Source organism: Salvelinus fontinalis, chromosome 21, assembly GCF_029448725.1.
Source record: "Salvelinus fontinalis isolate EN_2023a chromosome 21, ASM2944872v1, whole genome shotgun sequence".
Taxonomy (NCBI): domain Eukaryota; kingdom Metazoa; phylum Chordata; class Actinopteri; order Salmoniformes; family Salmonidae; genus Salvelinus; species Salvelinus fontinalis.
Window position 1 is genome coordinate 15879871 of NC_074685.1, and position 16288 is coordinate 15896158.

General features: G+C 41.9%; 1 protein-coding gene across 2 annotated transcripts in view; it reads left to right on the forward strand.

Moving 5' to 3' along the window:
* Positions 1–14151, forward strand: part of tnca (tenascin Ca) — a 49696-nt gene extending 35545 nt beyond the window's left edge. The window contains exons 11-28 of one of the 2 annotated variants that reach the window (XM_055874096.1): positions 879–1343; positions 1999–2274; positions 4335–4607; positions 4900–5172; positions 5405–5677; positions 6175–6480; positions 7887–8159; positions 9288–9410; positions 9785–9928; positions 10290–10409; positions 10591–10734; positions 10947–11077; positions 11196–11328; positions 11554–11705; positions 11930–12026; positions 12202–12363; positions 12564–12727; positions 13005–14151. In XM_055874096.1, the coding sequence (XP_055730071.1) occupies positions 879–1343; positions 1999–2274; positions 4335–4607; positions 4900–5172; positions 5405–5677; positions 6175–6480; positions 7887–8159; positions 9288–9410; positions 9785–9928; positions 10290–10409; positions 10591–10734; positions 10947–11077; positions 11196–11328; positions 11554–11705; positions 11930–12026; positions 12202–12363; positions 12564–12727; positions 13005–13115 (3620 nt within the window). In that variant the 3' untranslated portion in view covers positions 13116–14151. The remainder of the gene's footprint in view (positions 1–878; positions 1344–1998; positions 2275–4334; positions 4608–4899; positions 5173–5404; positions 5678–6174; positions 6481–7886; positions 8160–9287; positions 9411–9784; positions 9929–10289; positions 10410–10590; positions 10735–10946; positions 11078–11195; positions 11329–11553; positions 11706–11929; positions 12027–12201; positions 12364–12563; positions 12728–13004) is intronic. The other variant, XM_055874095.1, reaches the window with a different exon arrangement.
* The last annotated feature ends 2137 nt before the right edge of the window (positions 14152–16288 follow it).

Below are 16288 nucleotides of genomic sequence, written 5' to 3' on the forward strand. Positions count from 1 at the left end.
AAAATCTGTGTATTCCTTGGAATGGCTATTCAGAGAGGTTACAATGTCTCCACTGTTTCCTTGCAGATCAGCATGACATCCAGAAAAGTCAATTAGACTATATTTGCACACCAATTTCCTCCTTCATTGGAGTTTTTAAAAGCAACCAATTTGCTCTCTGTATGTCTGTGCCAACAAACTAATCCACTTCACTGTCATTGCTTGCGATCCCATCCACATTGCATTTTCACCCTGAAATGTTTACAGTATTACTTGTAAAGTACAATATTGAAATAGCATATTATGCATCTTGAAACAACAAGACATGAATCAAACTCTAAAGTGTTCGACCAGGGTTCTGTTCCAATATCCATGCTTGCATAGTACACTAGTGGTGACCTAATATGGATATTGAAGCATAAACAAAGTTGTAGGATAACTGGCAGTGCATGGCTTCTTCATCCATTTGAAGTGTACTGGGTACTGTCACTACGGTGGACTATTCGGAACCTTCAAAAATTAATGGCCCTTGTTCAGGGGCCATTAATGCATGAGCTGCTCAGTGTAAATGTACGTCTCCGATGCATGTGGAAGTTTATGGTCCCTGACAACAAGAAAACCTGCACAGCACCATAGAGAGAAAATGGTGATGAGTGATGAATGCAGAATTATTCCTTCCAAACCTCAATGGGAGAAAGTTAGACAAAAGACAATATACCTTTTGTTACTGTAATCAATCATTATGCTTTTGTGGGTATTTATGTTAATCTTTTACTCCACCAGTTATTTCTTCTAACCAGATCTTCTTCCCACAGGTTAACCACTCTTTTTGTTTTTCTTCTGCTCCTTTAGAGGTTACAGGTTACACATTTAATCCTTTTGAATGTACTTTCATTTAGCACCCAAGTCTACCTCTACTGATGTAGTCGCTCTGAGTGTCAAAAGTGCTCAGACGACACAGTCTCCTGACACAGGAGCTGTTCATCCAACAGTCCTTCCTCTGGCTCCTCTGATCACAGAGGGGCCTACGTCTACATCTCTGTACCCCACGGGGGACATCCCCTCTGGGGCTGAACCTGAACCAGAGGGCTCCAGCCTGGAGACGCTAGGGGACCTCAATGTCACAGACGTGAGCCCCACTAGCGTGAGGCTAGCCTGGTCAGCCCCAGATGAAGCCTTTGATAGCTTTTTGGTGGAGGTGAATGCTCTGTCAGGGATGGCACAAGCTCATGTGACCACGGTACCAGGAAGTGCCAGGAAGACCCTTATAGAAGGCTTATCCCCTGGGACACGTTATGAGGTTTCGTTGTATGGGAAGGTAGAGGGGGAGCAGTCTCTGCCTCTTCATGCTTTTGCTAATACAGGTACATGGAGCAGTGATTCTTTGCCATAGACATCCATAACCATCGGTCATCTTTCTCTCCATCCCTCTCTCCATCCTATCCTTATTCATTTCATACATCCTCCCATTCATCCATCTGTCTTTGTATTCATGTGTTCTGTCTCATCATAACTGACTAAGAAAGTGCTGCTGAAACACATCACAGTTTAATCCCTGCAATACATTGTATAGTTGATGTGAAATATATGGAATATATAAAGCAGGGTTCCCTAACTTGCGGCCCGCGGGTGATTTTATTTGTTGTTGCATTTAATTTTTTATTGTTGGACATAAAAGACTGTAAAAACTGCAGCAAATCAACTCCAAGTGATTTCAATTTTGGAAATCTATTCCAAAGTATTCCCACGCATAATAAAGAGATACATGTGATCGTATACAAATGTAAGGTTTGAAATTTGTTTGGGCTTCTTGCACTCAATTTGCAGTATACAAATGATTTGTAATTATGTTACGGCCCCTAACTATCCGCTCAAGAAAGAAATCAGCCCTTGGCTGAATCTAGTTGATGATCCCTGATTATGGGATATAAAACATAACATGATGTGAAATATCGATTTATGATATATTTCATATAGTGTATATTTTATTGACTGTACTATTATCTGTTTGTCTGCTAGAGGAGCTGAGGCCTGTGGTGGCCAACCTCACAGTCTCTGACGTGACATGGGACAGCTTCAATGTGTACTGGACTCCCAAGGACGGGGAGTTTGAGAGCTTTGTCATTGAGGTGACAAACTTAGAGGGAGGTCCAGAGAGTGAGAACCTCACCCTGTCGGCTGATGCCTTCAACCTGGGCATTTCTGGCCTGAGTCCTAACACTTTGTATAGGATTGGCCTGTACGGGCTCCACCAGGGCTCCTTCCAGGAGCCGGTGTATACTGAAGTCACTACAGGTACCTACGAATGGAGGTGTCCCTCAAGGTTCTGTTCTTATCCCTCTCTTTCTTACTTTTTCTTCACTGTGCCTTTTGAGCAATTTCTCTCTATTCCAGTTGGGATCTGTGGTGAACAGCATACACACACACCTGCCTGTTTCCATTCACATTCAAGCATCCATAGCACTGCACGTAGCAAGCAAGATCACTGACGTAACCCTTCAATTTAGCCTTTTTTACCAATGACAGTGTTTCATTCTAACAACACCATACCATGTGTCATTCCTACCCTCCAGCCACTGTGTCAGTCTTTCACCACAGGGCAGGGTGCTGGGCTTCACCCACACAAACCCTTACCCTATAACTGAAACAAGCAAGCTGCCCGCAAGTGACCAACCTCACCCTGTCTCGCCCCCTCCTCACATTCCATCCCATGGCCTGAGTGCATGAAGCCCTCCCCCCTGCCATTACATGCATCGTGGTGAGTTTTCATGTGCTGCAATGATTGCAAAAGAAAACCAAACAACACCTCCTCCCTCCCATCCACATTAAACAGTGTCCATTTGTCATCATTCCATCAACCCCCCCCATCCTCACAGACTGAGTAATTAACCTATAGCTTGTTTGCCTGTTGGAGTCATGCTTTAACTGAGTGGCCAGAACGGCTGAGTGACATTAGAGGTCTATGTATTGGTTTCAGTACGAGAGAGACTGGAAATGTAGGCCTAATAGTATACAATGAACAGTGGAGGCTGCTGAGGGGAGAACAGCTGGCTGGAAAGGAGCAAATGAAATGGCATCAAACACCTGGAAACCATGTGTTTGATGTATTTGACACCGCTCCATTACCATGAGCCTGTTTCTCCCCAATTAAGGTGCCACCAACCTCCTGTGACAATGAATACTATGTACGGTGTGTGTGTTGTAACAACATTAACTCCTCTTTTAGATATTATATTTGTGAAACATTGTTTATTCCAACTATAGTGCAACAAAAACGGCAACTTATTGTCCTACTCAATGCAATGTGTGCATGATTTTAACTTGTTTGTGAATGTCTCCCCTGCACATAAGAGTTTTCCCTTTCCCTTGTCAACAAACTCTTCCAAAGGCATGGAGTGTCTTTAACATCATCACCCATACATGTTATTAACATCATAAATGAATGGCTCTCCTGCTTGGGTTTGGCAATGTACTATCTCACCAACAACATGTCCACTGTCTTCTAGCCCAGGGTTCGCCAACTCCTGTCCTGCAGAGCTACTGTTGTTCCAGCCCAGCACTAACTAAAGGCTACAATTGTTTACTATTTGAAACAGATGAGTTAGTGCTGGGCTGGAATAAAACCTTACATTACACACCCAGTAGCTCTCCAGCACCGGAGTTGGAAACCCCTGCCTTAAGTCACATTTTGACACTAAATTCAACCGTACACTTTTGTCAAAAAGCATACTTGTCAAGTCTAGCAAATCTGAAGCCACCTTTTATTTTAATGGATACCCTGTCCTGTTGACTTTCTTTCTCTCTCCGGCACTTTGGCTATCTGTCACTTTCCCTGTTTGTGTCTATGTCAGTGTCTTACTCTGTCTTGTCTGAACAAACACTGAACAAAACATGCACATCTATTTTTAGAATAAGAGCTAGTCCTGACCTGGCTTAAATTGGAATAATGATGATATCACTTACACTTTATATGGCACAAATGCTATTATTATTCATGTGACACATTATGATCAGTACTGATGTGTTACACTGCAATATATTTGTATCTTTCTTTAGTCTTCACCACATCCCCAAAAGCTTGCCGTTGTATTGTCAGAATTAAAATGTGCATGTCATTCATTTTTCATTATATTCAAAGACTATGGAGAATGGCAGGTTTGAGGTGAGTGCCATGTGAAATTGCACTTATTATTCTCATATATCTTTGATAAACAAAATAATCTACAATCTATTATCATCCCCTTAGACAGATAATTGAATATGTAGCAGCCAAACGAGTGATTTTATAGGCAATAGGCATATTGCTTTTAACATTTTAGCTTATTTCAAAATCCAATAACTGTTTCTTCCTTTAGTGAGCGAGCCAGTGGTTGGCAATCTGTATGTATCTAATTTAACGTCAGAGAGTTTCTCCATCTCCTGGAATGGCACTGAGGGAGAGTTTGACGGTTATGTCCTGGAGATTATTGATTCAGATTGGCTGAAGGAGCCAAAGGAATATAACATATCCCAGAATGCAATGTCTCATGACATCACAGGGCTAAGGCCCAGCACTGACTATATAGCCTACCTCACTGGGATTGTCAAGGGATCACGAACCCATGCTGTCAGTATTATTGCATCAACAGGTATTTCTATTTTGTTTGTTTTATTTATTTCTAAAGCCAGAACGAGCACATTATCACTTTGCTCCACATTGAAGTTTGCAATGCTTTTCTGATAATTTTTCTTGAGCACACATAAATACTATATAGAATACCAATTTTTAGTGACTACACATTGACTTCATTATAATCTGGGTCACTTGAAGTTTTTGACACTGGATTAAATGGAAAACAGTTTATTGAGGGGAAAAAAGGATAGTAACAGTGTGCCACCCTTAAAAAAATGAATGAATGCTGACTTTTCTCTCCTTTGTAGCTGCAGAGCCTGACTTGTCCAGGCTAGTTGTTTCTAACGTTACCTCAGACAGACTTTCACTGTCATGGAGGAGGGGGCAGAAGGCTTTTGATAACTTTATAGTAGAAGTCAGAGAGTCTGCTTTGCCCTCGCAGGCCATGGGCCGCACCCTGCCTGGAGCGGCTCGCGCCACAGTTATGACTGGCCTCAAAGGGAGTACAACCTACGACATCAAACTGTACGCTAGCTCCGCTGGACAGAATACACAGCCCTTATTCGCCGTAGTCACCACAGGTATTGCATCGCATGTATTTTTTTCTCCATATGTTACATTATAACATATTATAATTCCGAATTCAAAAGCTATTACTCTTAACTAGCTCATGAGTAGTCAAACCCCGACATGAAAATAATCATAACTTTATAGTTCCAACCATAGTCCTAGACTGTCAAACAGATAACGTCAATTTTTTATATCACACTCCTCATCTCCCCTAATTCAAAATCACTGTTCTCTTTTGTCCAGAGGCAGTCCCACAGTTGGGCCCAATAGCTGTGTCCGAATCTAGCCCCGATAACTTCACCCTGTCCTGGGGCACAGTGGCTGGTCACTTTGATGGCTTTGTCATCCGGGTCGGCGACCCTGAACAGCTGTTTGATACACTGGAGTTCACGCCGTCTGGCGAGGTCCGTAACATTACAGTCACTGGCCTAGTGGACGCCACTGACTATGACATTGAACTGTACGGTATTTCTCATGGGCGCCGCACCCCTTCCGTTTTAGCCCATGCCATCACAGGTACTATGTAATTTACTCAAATCTTACCACTTATTTTGAAACACTGACAGGGCGGAAATGTGTGTCCCAGTAGCCAAAGAATTACACATGACCTCTCCAGGGACCCACCCAGGTTTAAGCGGGACAAATTTGCAGGTTTTGAATAGTGTTCAAGTGAACATTACAAAGAGGTGTGATGGATACAATATTCTTGGATGAGAATCTTCACTTTAGTGTTTCAACACCCCCTTGTATCTACATGACATGTCCACCGTTTTTAATTAGGAGTTTGTCACCCATTTATAAACATGATATTAATATATTTAAGCTATGTGCATGATTAGATTCTCCTAATTGAATTGGGGCTCGACAAGTCATAGGGCCAACTGCGCCGACGACTACAAGTACCTTTGCAATCATTGCACACATCAACTACCATATGTATTCTCACCACGTCTTACCCCTCCTCTACCCGACCCTAATCCCCCCTCACCCCAAAAAACTCCCACTCCCTCCAGCATCATTACCCAAAGTGGAAAACTTGACCATTTCGGAGATCACCCCATTCGGCTTCCGCGTGTCCTGGAAGGCACATCATCCTCAACAACATGAAGGGGCTCCCTCTACTGGTGGCTTTGGCCACTTTCACATAGTGGTGTCAGACTCAGGCTGGCTACTGGAACCTCAGGAGTTCACTGTCCCTGGCAACCAGAGCTTCTTGGACATTTGGGGCCTGATCACTGGCATAGGCTATGAGGTCAGGCTGACTGGGGTATCCAGTACTGGGCTGGTCTCCCGCCCACTGACCACAGTGGCTGTGACAGGTACCACCCACAGAGGCGTCATGGCTGTTGAAAATGAGGGGGCATGAGCCCCCTACCAATTTGATTAATTTGTAGGATAAAAGGTATACAAGATATAGATAATTTTTCTCACAATTCATTGAAATACATTTAATTCGGTCATCAGTGCCCCCTCAAAAAATAAGGTGCATGATGCCTCTGGCCACACTACACAGTCTGTAGGCTGAAATTCTAAGATGCACACAAGTCACTTGGAGTTAGGATTCGGCCCTGTACAAAGAGGCTTCTCCATCACAGTGAGGTGTCACTTGGGACAGCTTGAGGGATTGGTCACTATTCAGTCGAAGTGAAAACACAGGTTTACTTTACTTACTCAAGGGGTGATTGATTCCCAACTTGTACTTTTACTGTATCACAAAAAACTGGTACGCCCTTCCACTGTAATCTTCTAAGAAAGGATGAAATATTAATGCCATCAATGCTTTTCTTTGGTGGGGAAGCCTCAACACACAACCCTACTACCTCCTCCAACATCTCACTTACTTTTCCAGAGCAATCTGATTACTCTTAATATTTTCTTCATCCTCTTCATGTTTGAAGCATCATGGAGGTCTTGCCTGTGTTTTCAGTTTGAAGCTTAATTGTTACAGCAAAGAAGAGTGTGGTGCTCTGCTTTTTCCTCTCTCGAAAATATGAAAATATGTTTTCATATTTTAAACTGTGTTTTCCCCTCAGATTTCTCATAATGTGACACTGTGAACGTTACGGTGTAAAGGATGCCATTTTCAATGGACACATCACTGTCACTAAGAATTGTTTGAGGTAGGCTAAGCAAGCAATATCTAAGTTTCACCTGTAAATATTAGACTGATAAGGCAGTTAAAAAACTGTCTTTATTTCCAGTTGAAAATGTCTGAGGATGGTTATGGACCATTGATTGGATAGTAGGCCTACACTATAAGTAGGAAAACACAGACAAATCAACATGGCATTTTCAGCATGAAATGTCAGTTGACCTAACCACTCGTTTTCTTATTTACCTTTGAATGCACTGAATGCAGGGCTGGCATTGAGAATGCATGCGGTGTGGATGGATTGTTTTGGCCAAATCCTTGGCTTGATGCAACAATCACAGAGAATAGTAATTGTGGATGTTGACTTGCTAATTGACGTCAATAAATGTCTCCACAACCATGAACGTGTCTATTTCTCAATAAAATAACAAAGGAATGCAAAGCACCTTAACGATTTGAAAGCATGTCAGAGTTGTGGTAGCAAGTTCATGAGAATTTAACCAAAAACTAGGAGTCCTACTCTCTCACCTTTTCCATCTAGTCGCCGACAGTCGCCGTCGTCAAATTTGTTTTCTAGTAATTGGGTGAATGTTTCTCGACAAATACGTCGAATTGAATTCTCTTTCCAACCAGAGGCTGAGCCAGAAGTGGAGCACATGTTTGTCTCGGACATCACTTCAGACAGTTTCCGCCTGGCCTGGACCGCAGATGAAGACATGTTTGATAGATTTGTGATCAAAATTAAGGACTCCACAAAGTTTGCTCATCCACAAGAAGTCAACGTCCTTGGTGACGAGCGAACCAAGGTTTTAACGGGACTCACCGGCGGCACCGAGTACGAAATCGAGCTGTACGGTGTCACTTTGGAACAGCGCTCCCAACCAATTACCGGTGTTGCTCGAACAGGTATTTAAATGAAGGGCCTATTTTCTGACAATCTGAACTATCAGTAAATGCCGAAGCACAATGTGGTCTGCATCTCACATCTCTCGTCTGGTTTCTCTGGAAACAGGTGTCTTGATTACAAGATGCAATACTGATCTTTGTTTTGACTTGGTTTTGTAATAATACCTTTTGTTTTTACTGGTTTTCTTTTCCAAGGGGTATGCCTTCAGGGAAATATTTAAATTGCCACTGATCATTATTTTATGTACTAATAGTCCTAGGCCTGGGAGCATCAAGGGACCAATCAAGTGGCTCCCGATGTGGTGCAGCAGTCTAAGGCACTGCATCTCAATGCTTGAAGTGTCACTACAGACATTCTGGTTCTAATCCAGGCTGTATCACAACCAGCTGGGATTGGGAGTCCCATAGGGTAGGCGCACAATTGGCCTAGCGTTGGCTGGTGTAGGCTGTCATTGTAAATGAAAATGTGTTCTTAACTGACTTGCCTAGTTAAATAAAGGTTACATTTAAAAAATTGGTTTTGCATGTCTCTTTTTCCCCATATGGTATCCTTTTCAGGAATATGGAGACACATTTTTTTGCATTAGATTGTGCTGCTTCTTATGCTTGGCTTTAAATGCAGCTCAAAGTCCATGTGTTCTGATGCCCATTATAGACCAATTTTCATAGCCTATAAATTTTACTGGCCACTAAACTGGTTAGAGTTAAAGACGCAACTTTAAAAAAAATTGTAGCATGTTTGACAAAAGTTTAATGGTTTGGTTCATGCATTAAAATGTGCTCCCTAAAGAGCAGACTTTTTAGCCTTTTGGGAAGTGTGATACTGATGCACCCCTGTTGATCTGTAGATTGCAGTGGGTTTCAATCTTACTCTGGCTGTGGTGATTGTGGTGGGCGTTTGTTGGTTTTCAGCAAATATGTTTTCTCACTGGAATTTTGTGTGTCTTTGTGTGCTTTTCTGATTTGTCATTGTGTATATTGACACACCATAGGGCAATAGGCCTATTCCGTTGAATAAACTGACCTCTGTAGAATCGATTCCTGATCAAAAGTCTAACTCAAACAGATCAATCTAACTTTTCTCATTTTTTGCTTGCCTTTTTAACCCTTACCCCATCGCTGTGCCAGGCCTGGGCGCTCCAAGAGGCATCCACTTCTCTGAAGTGACTGAGTCCTCGGCCATAGTCCACTGGAACATGCCTCGTGCCAGAGTGGATAGCTACCGCATCATCTATGTGCCTCTCCAAGGAGGTGAGTGAATAGCCTCATATCTTATAGTGGCAGTAAAGTCTACCCATTATAATAAGGATATTGGACTGCGTTTATATAGTTCTTTAGGCCTCAAAAAGGCTTCATGTGGCATGGGGGGAGGAATTTCCTCTCCATTGTTTTTCAAATTGGACAAAGCACTCTCTCTAGTGGAATATAGAGTAATCACAAGGTTTCTTCACACAATAATTTACACTAGTGTAGAACTGTGAATATCTGCAGCTGCTACCAAGGAAGGAAACCAGTTCCTTAAAGTGGATTTAACAGTGCGATTTAAGAGCACCATTAAACATATATTTATTTCAGAATAGAAGAACTTAAAGTAGCATAAATGCAATATTTTCTCTCATCAACAGGCAGCCCAATGACAGTGCTAGCAGATGGGACTAAGACCCAGGCCTTGTTGCCTAACATGTTTCCAGGAGTGACCTATCAGGTCACCATCTTTGCTGGGAAGGGCCTGGAGGAGAGTGACCCGGGGGCAGAGAACATCACCACAGGTGTCTGACTACTCTTTAGCATACATTTACGCATTTGACCTTTTACTAAATACATGCAATTATATAATGCGTTTACATTCAAGTCACAGTGCTATGAGGAGGATAGACAGAAGTCTCTGTGTCATGCATAGACATTATGAGCATTTCATAAATCATTAGCTTCATACATTCATACTCAACAGCACATATGGTACTCCTTTACTCTGTCCACCCCAGTCAATTATTCCTGGGAAAAGTATGACATCATTGCATTGGGTTGTTTGCAGGTCATAATACTGTCAGTACAGGTGTTTGTTTGCTGAAGCTGTTGTGGCTACAGGCCTATGTGTGTAACAAAGCTGTGTATTTTCCTCCTTCTTAGCTCTGGACAGGCCTCAAGCTCTTTCTGCTGTCAACGTCACTGACACGACCGCCCTGCTGCTATGGCAACCAGCTCAGGCCACCGTCGATGGCTACGTCATCACCTACAGCGCAGACTCAGGTTTGTGTGTGTTTCACAAGAGGCCCAAGGCACAGATTGCCAGGAGCTGACGTGTATTTGTGTACATTATGTATTTTCATCAATGGTATCCCCCATCACTAGCCAAATAGACACAGCACAATAGGACTGTTGGTGGTGGTAACCGGGTGGTGATATTGTCTCTTTCCTCTGCTGTCTGCAGTGACCCCAGTGATGGAGCACGTTTCTGGGAACACGGTGGAGTTTGAGATGGGTTCCCTAGTCCCTGCCACCCACTACACAGTTGGGGTGTACGCCATGAGGGAGGCACAGAAGAGTGGCACCATCACCACTGAATTCACAACGGGTAGCTCTCAAATTAGATGCTTTATATAGGAGCATTGGGTCTGATTTTCAAACAACAATCAAACTGTGTAATATTTTATTGTTCATAAATTCAATGAAGTGCAATATTGTATTGTCCATGAATTCAATATTAAGACATCTGTGATATCATTATTTAACACGTTTAACATAGTGTTGTATGTGATCCTTCCACTTTCCTGTTTGTGTCTGTAGATGTGGATTCTCCTCATGACCTGGTGGCCAGTAACGTCCAGACAGACAGTGCCACTCTCACCTGGAAGCCTCCGCGTGCCGCCATCACCGGATACATCCTCACCTTCACCTCACCCGACGGCACAGTCCGGGTACGGGTTTATGAGTCCGCACACTGGCCCCCACTATCTATCATCAATGGCTATTTTACAGCTACATTTTCCAAAGTGCTTTACATTATGTATAAAGATTGATTTGATTTGAATACAGGAAGTTGTCCTGAGCCCTACAGCCACATCGTACAGCATGAGTGATCTGAGTGGCTCTTCAGAGTACAGCGTCAGGCTACAGGCCATCGCTGGAGCCCAGCGGAGCCGCCACGTCACCAATGTCTTCACCACCAGTAAGTAGACTGCTACACACACCACCTCCTTCCCCTCACAGCTTTACAATGAGCAGATCTCAAGTGATGCTCTATTTCCTATGTAGTGCACTGTTTTTGATGTGTGTGTGTGTGTGTGTGTGTGTGTGTGTGTGTGTGTGTGTGTGTGTGTGTGTGTGTGTGTGTGTGTGTGTGTGTGTGTGTGTGTGTGTGTGTGTGTGTGTGTGTGTGTGTGTGTGTGTGTAGTTGGAGGGTTATACAGATACCCTAAGGACTGCTCGCAGGCTCTGCTGAATGGAGACACGATCTCTGGCACTTACAACATCTACCTGGGAGGGGAAGAGAGCCAGCCCATCCAGGTCTACTGTGACATGATCACGGACGGAGGAGGATGGATGGTGAAGAACACACACACACACACACACACACACACACACACACACACACACACACACACACACACACACACACACACACACACACACACACACACACAGTCTAAACTCTAAAGTCTAAACTCCAGGTTTGATTGGATTGACCTTTACATGTTTGTGATAACACTGAAGCCAAACCAAAGACATCGGGGCTTGTAAATGACAGGTTCTGTCAACTCTCTTTACAGGTGTTCCTGAGGCGCCAGAATGGAAATCTGGAGTTCTTCAGGAACTGGAAGAATTACACCGGTGGCTTTGGGGACATGAATGATGAATTCTGGTTTGGTGAGTCCACATCTCTCCACCCTTCCTTTATTTGTATTTTATTGTCTCCCTTTATTCAGTATTTGTGGCCAATGCGGAAGTCAAACCACAATCCTGGGGTTGCATCACCATGCTCCAACCAATTGAGCCATAGGAAACAGGAATGGCACTGTGATGTCATTTCCTGTCGTTTCAGGTCTGGCCAACCTCCACAAGATGACGGCATCAGGCCAGTACGAGCTGCGTGTGGACCTGAGGGACAACGGGAAGTCGGCCTACGCTCAGTATGACAAGTTCACCATCGCAGAGCCACGTAGCCGCTACAAGTTGTACTTAGGAAGATACAGCGGCACAGCAGGTAAGGACAATTATTATAATAGCTGTGTTTATTAGTGCTCCTGCATAGAAAATCTAGTCAGATCTAACTTGATTAAAATTCCATTGAAATATACCAATACACTTTACAGTAAAAAAAGTCACAATAAAAGACACAATATAACTGTGATTGAACTATCCATATTTCTTCACACCAGTCAATGTGTTTCTCTTGTTTCCTAGGTGACTCTTTGATCTATCACCATGGTCGGCCCTTCTCCACGTACGACAATGACAACGACATTGCAGTAACCAACTGTGCACTGTCCTATAAGGGTGCCTTCTGGTACAAGAACTGCCATCGTGTCAACCTCATGGGAAAATATGGTGACAATAGTCACAGCAAGGTACAGAAAGTGTGGCCTACAATGTATTGACTTCCTTTCTGCTATCACAAAGTCTGTGTGTGTGTGTGTGTGTGTGTGTGTGTGTGTGTGTGTGTGTGTGTGTGTGTGTGTGTGTGTGTGTGTGTGTGTATGTGTGTGTGTGTGTGTATATATATATTATACTCTGGTCATAGAGTATGAAACAAGATTATTACATGTATTATTTATTACACATACTTTTGAAATACTGCAGTGTGTAAAATGTAAACATGTAAAAAAAAAAGTATACTTTTTTCAGGGTATCAACTGGTTCCATTGGAAGGGACACGAGTATTCAATCCAGTTCGTCGAGATGAAGATTAGACCCGTCAACTTCAGAAACGTTGAAAGCCGACGGAAAAGATCATAGACTTAATACCTGTACATGGTTTTATTGTGAAGATATTTGGTGGAGGGTTTGGAATGGTCAGTATAGGCACTTTTGTGTGTTTGATTTGTTTTATTTTTTGTGTTCATTGGAAAATGTTCAAGCCAAATATGGCTCCTTATGTTATGTCCAAAGATATTTGAATATGCCAATTAAGAATAAGGCAGTTTGATTATGAAATGTGAAACAATGAAAGGAGATTTCAGTTACTCTTATTTTTATGGTGAGGGTAAAAAGAGTAAGTTTCACTCTCGCTCTTATGTTCTATTCTCCCACACTGTTACATTCTCTTTCTGGCAGTTGATTAAAAAAACTTTATGAGCACCGTTAAGCTTTTCAACAAGGCACATGGAAATAATAACGTGGCTTGATGCCACATCCCTCAGTCTCCCCAGACATTGAGGGACGGGGAAATAAATCTATCGAAGTTAAAGGAAAATTCCACTCAAAAACTATATTTTCGTCCACTGTTGATACAGTCCTACAATGTTTTGCATGTCAACAGATACGTTTTCAAGATACTGGACTTTCAAGAAGCGAAGTGTCACTTGCCACATCAGCATAATGATGTAAAATGCATCACATGATGCAAAACGCATCATGATGATGATGTGACACTTTGCTTCTGTAAAAGTCCAATGTCTTGAAACCTTGACTGCTGACCTGCAAAACATTTTGGGACTGTATCAAAGGTGGACGAATGAAAAAAAGACAAAAAAATTGTTTCCTTGTACAGACCTGAGGGCAGGACTGACTAAACTGGGTATCATTTGTTTCATATTGAGTGATTGATATTTCAAATGTCATTTTATATTATTTCAACCTATTGGAACTCATTAATAGTATGTCCTCAAATACAACAAAGCAGGAAAACTATTCCTGAGAAGATTATGGTAGTGAAAATAACCACTGACATCATTGAATACCGGTTTAAATTATGCTTGACATTTTTTTCAACTGAATGAAAAACAGATGTCTATATGAAACCCTCAATACAATAAAATATACTTTGTTAAAAGGTGTCAGCATTTTTCTTGCTGCCAATGTCAAACATACCTGTTTCTTTACTTAAAAGTTTCCCTTCAACAGCAGATGGCAGTGTTGAGTGTTCATGTGTTCATGCCTTAATCATGAGAAAAGTACTCATCAGTATGCATCACACAGATTGAGAGCATATTAACCTCACTAGGGTACGTGGGACATCCCACCTGGCCAACATCCAGTGAAATAGCAGATCACCAAATTCAAAAACAGAAATACTCATTATAAAATGGGCCTAAAATAGCAAAAGTATTCAACAAACAATAATACACATCAACTTACTAGACTACTTCTGTAAAAGTGGCTCTTTAATGTTGTCTTTTTGTAATCTAGGGTAAACAATAAAAAAGTAAGCTCGTATCAAAAGGATTAAATATGCTGTGGTGTCATGTACCTCCAGAGTGATAATATAAAATATTGATATTTTGGTAAGGGGGACATGTTATTTTCTCCTTCTTAGTCTGAAAGCAGCGAATAATGTGGAGCAGCAGATATATAGCTAGGGGAGCCAGCCTGGTCTGGGATCATGTGGTTCTACAGGTCAAGTCAGAAGAATTACTCATGTATCCCTATCTCCTCATGTTAAAGGCTCATGTCTTAATTTGAAAAACCACATAACGGCAGACCCGGTCACTTTCATGTCGACCCATACAGAATAGAAAAAACACATCTGACGCAGGTATCAATTAATGACAGTAATGTAGGTGAAGAAAAACATGGTGTGAAATAGTTGCAAAGACTGTAAGGCTGTGTTTACTGAAAAGTCCCTGGTTGATTTCATCATATACCATGTACATGTAACACACAAACTAACATCCAGCACATAGGCAAGAATTCCCTTTCGGTAATGCGATGATTGGATGATAATATTACTACACAGTAATACAGAACAATAATATTTCATAACTAGGCCTGGATGAAATCAGCTTTTTGATCAAGTTTATTTGTCTGCCTTTTTAATCCATTAAATGTACTGTATTGCAGTGTTTTGATTGACGATTTCAAATCCTACTTGAGGGGTTTAAGGAAATTCTTATTTAATCTGTCTGTATTCATAACATATGAACTTGGGTTGCTGGAGATTTCCACTGGGACATCGTATAGAGACTTTACATGATTGCATGTACTGAATACATTATTACCAATTTAATTTATAGGGCAATGCATAGTTACCTCTCACCCCATCGGCAAATACACATTAGAATAGAACAGAAATATTATTACGCAACATAATGAACAGACATGAACAGTTAGACACATATATCATACATTGTCACACACATAATTAAATAGAACATCTCTATGGTCACAGTTAAATAGGGTCAACAAGTTCAGTAGACAAAATAACGGCATGTTAGTTGACAAATGAATGGATATTTAATGGATAATGTACTGTATGTCAATAATTCTACAGTTGGATATGAGCCTTCATCACATCCTATTTTAGGTCCAGATTCTGGGTACTGGTGGATGCCATTCATGCCTCGGAAGGTCAGTTCTTTGCCAAGGACATTTCAATTCTCTCACACTAGACAAGCTCCAACGGCTTCCTTTGTATCTGTTGTGGAATCTGACTGAGAGCAGCTGGGTTCATGTCGACAAGTGTTGAGTATATAATTATAATAATTTGAAGAGGCGACTCTGGAATGCTGGCTGTCTAGGAGGAGTTGCAAAGAAAAAGCCATATCTCAGACTGGCCAATAAAAATAAAAAGATTAAGATGGGCAAAAGAACACAGACACTGGAGAGATGAACTCTGCCTAGAAGGCCAGCATCCCGGAGTCGCCTCTTCACTGTTGATGTTGAGACTGGTGCTTTACGGGTACTATTTAATGAAGCTGCCAGTTGAAGACTTGTGAGGCATCTGTTTCTCAAACTAGACACTCTAATGTACTTGTCCTTTTGCTCAGTTGTGCACCGTGTCCTCCCACTCCTCTTTCTATTCTGGTTAGAGCCAGTTTGCGCTGTTCTGTGAAGGTAGTAGTACACAGCGTTGTACGAGACCTTCAGTTTCTTGGCAATTCCTCGCATGGAATGGCCTTCATGAACAAGAATAGACTGATGAGTTTCAGAAGAAAGTTCTTTGTTTCTGGCCATTTTGAGCCTGTAATCGA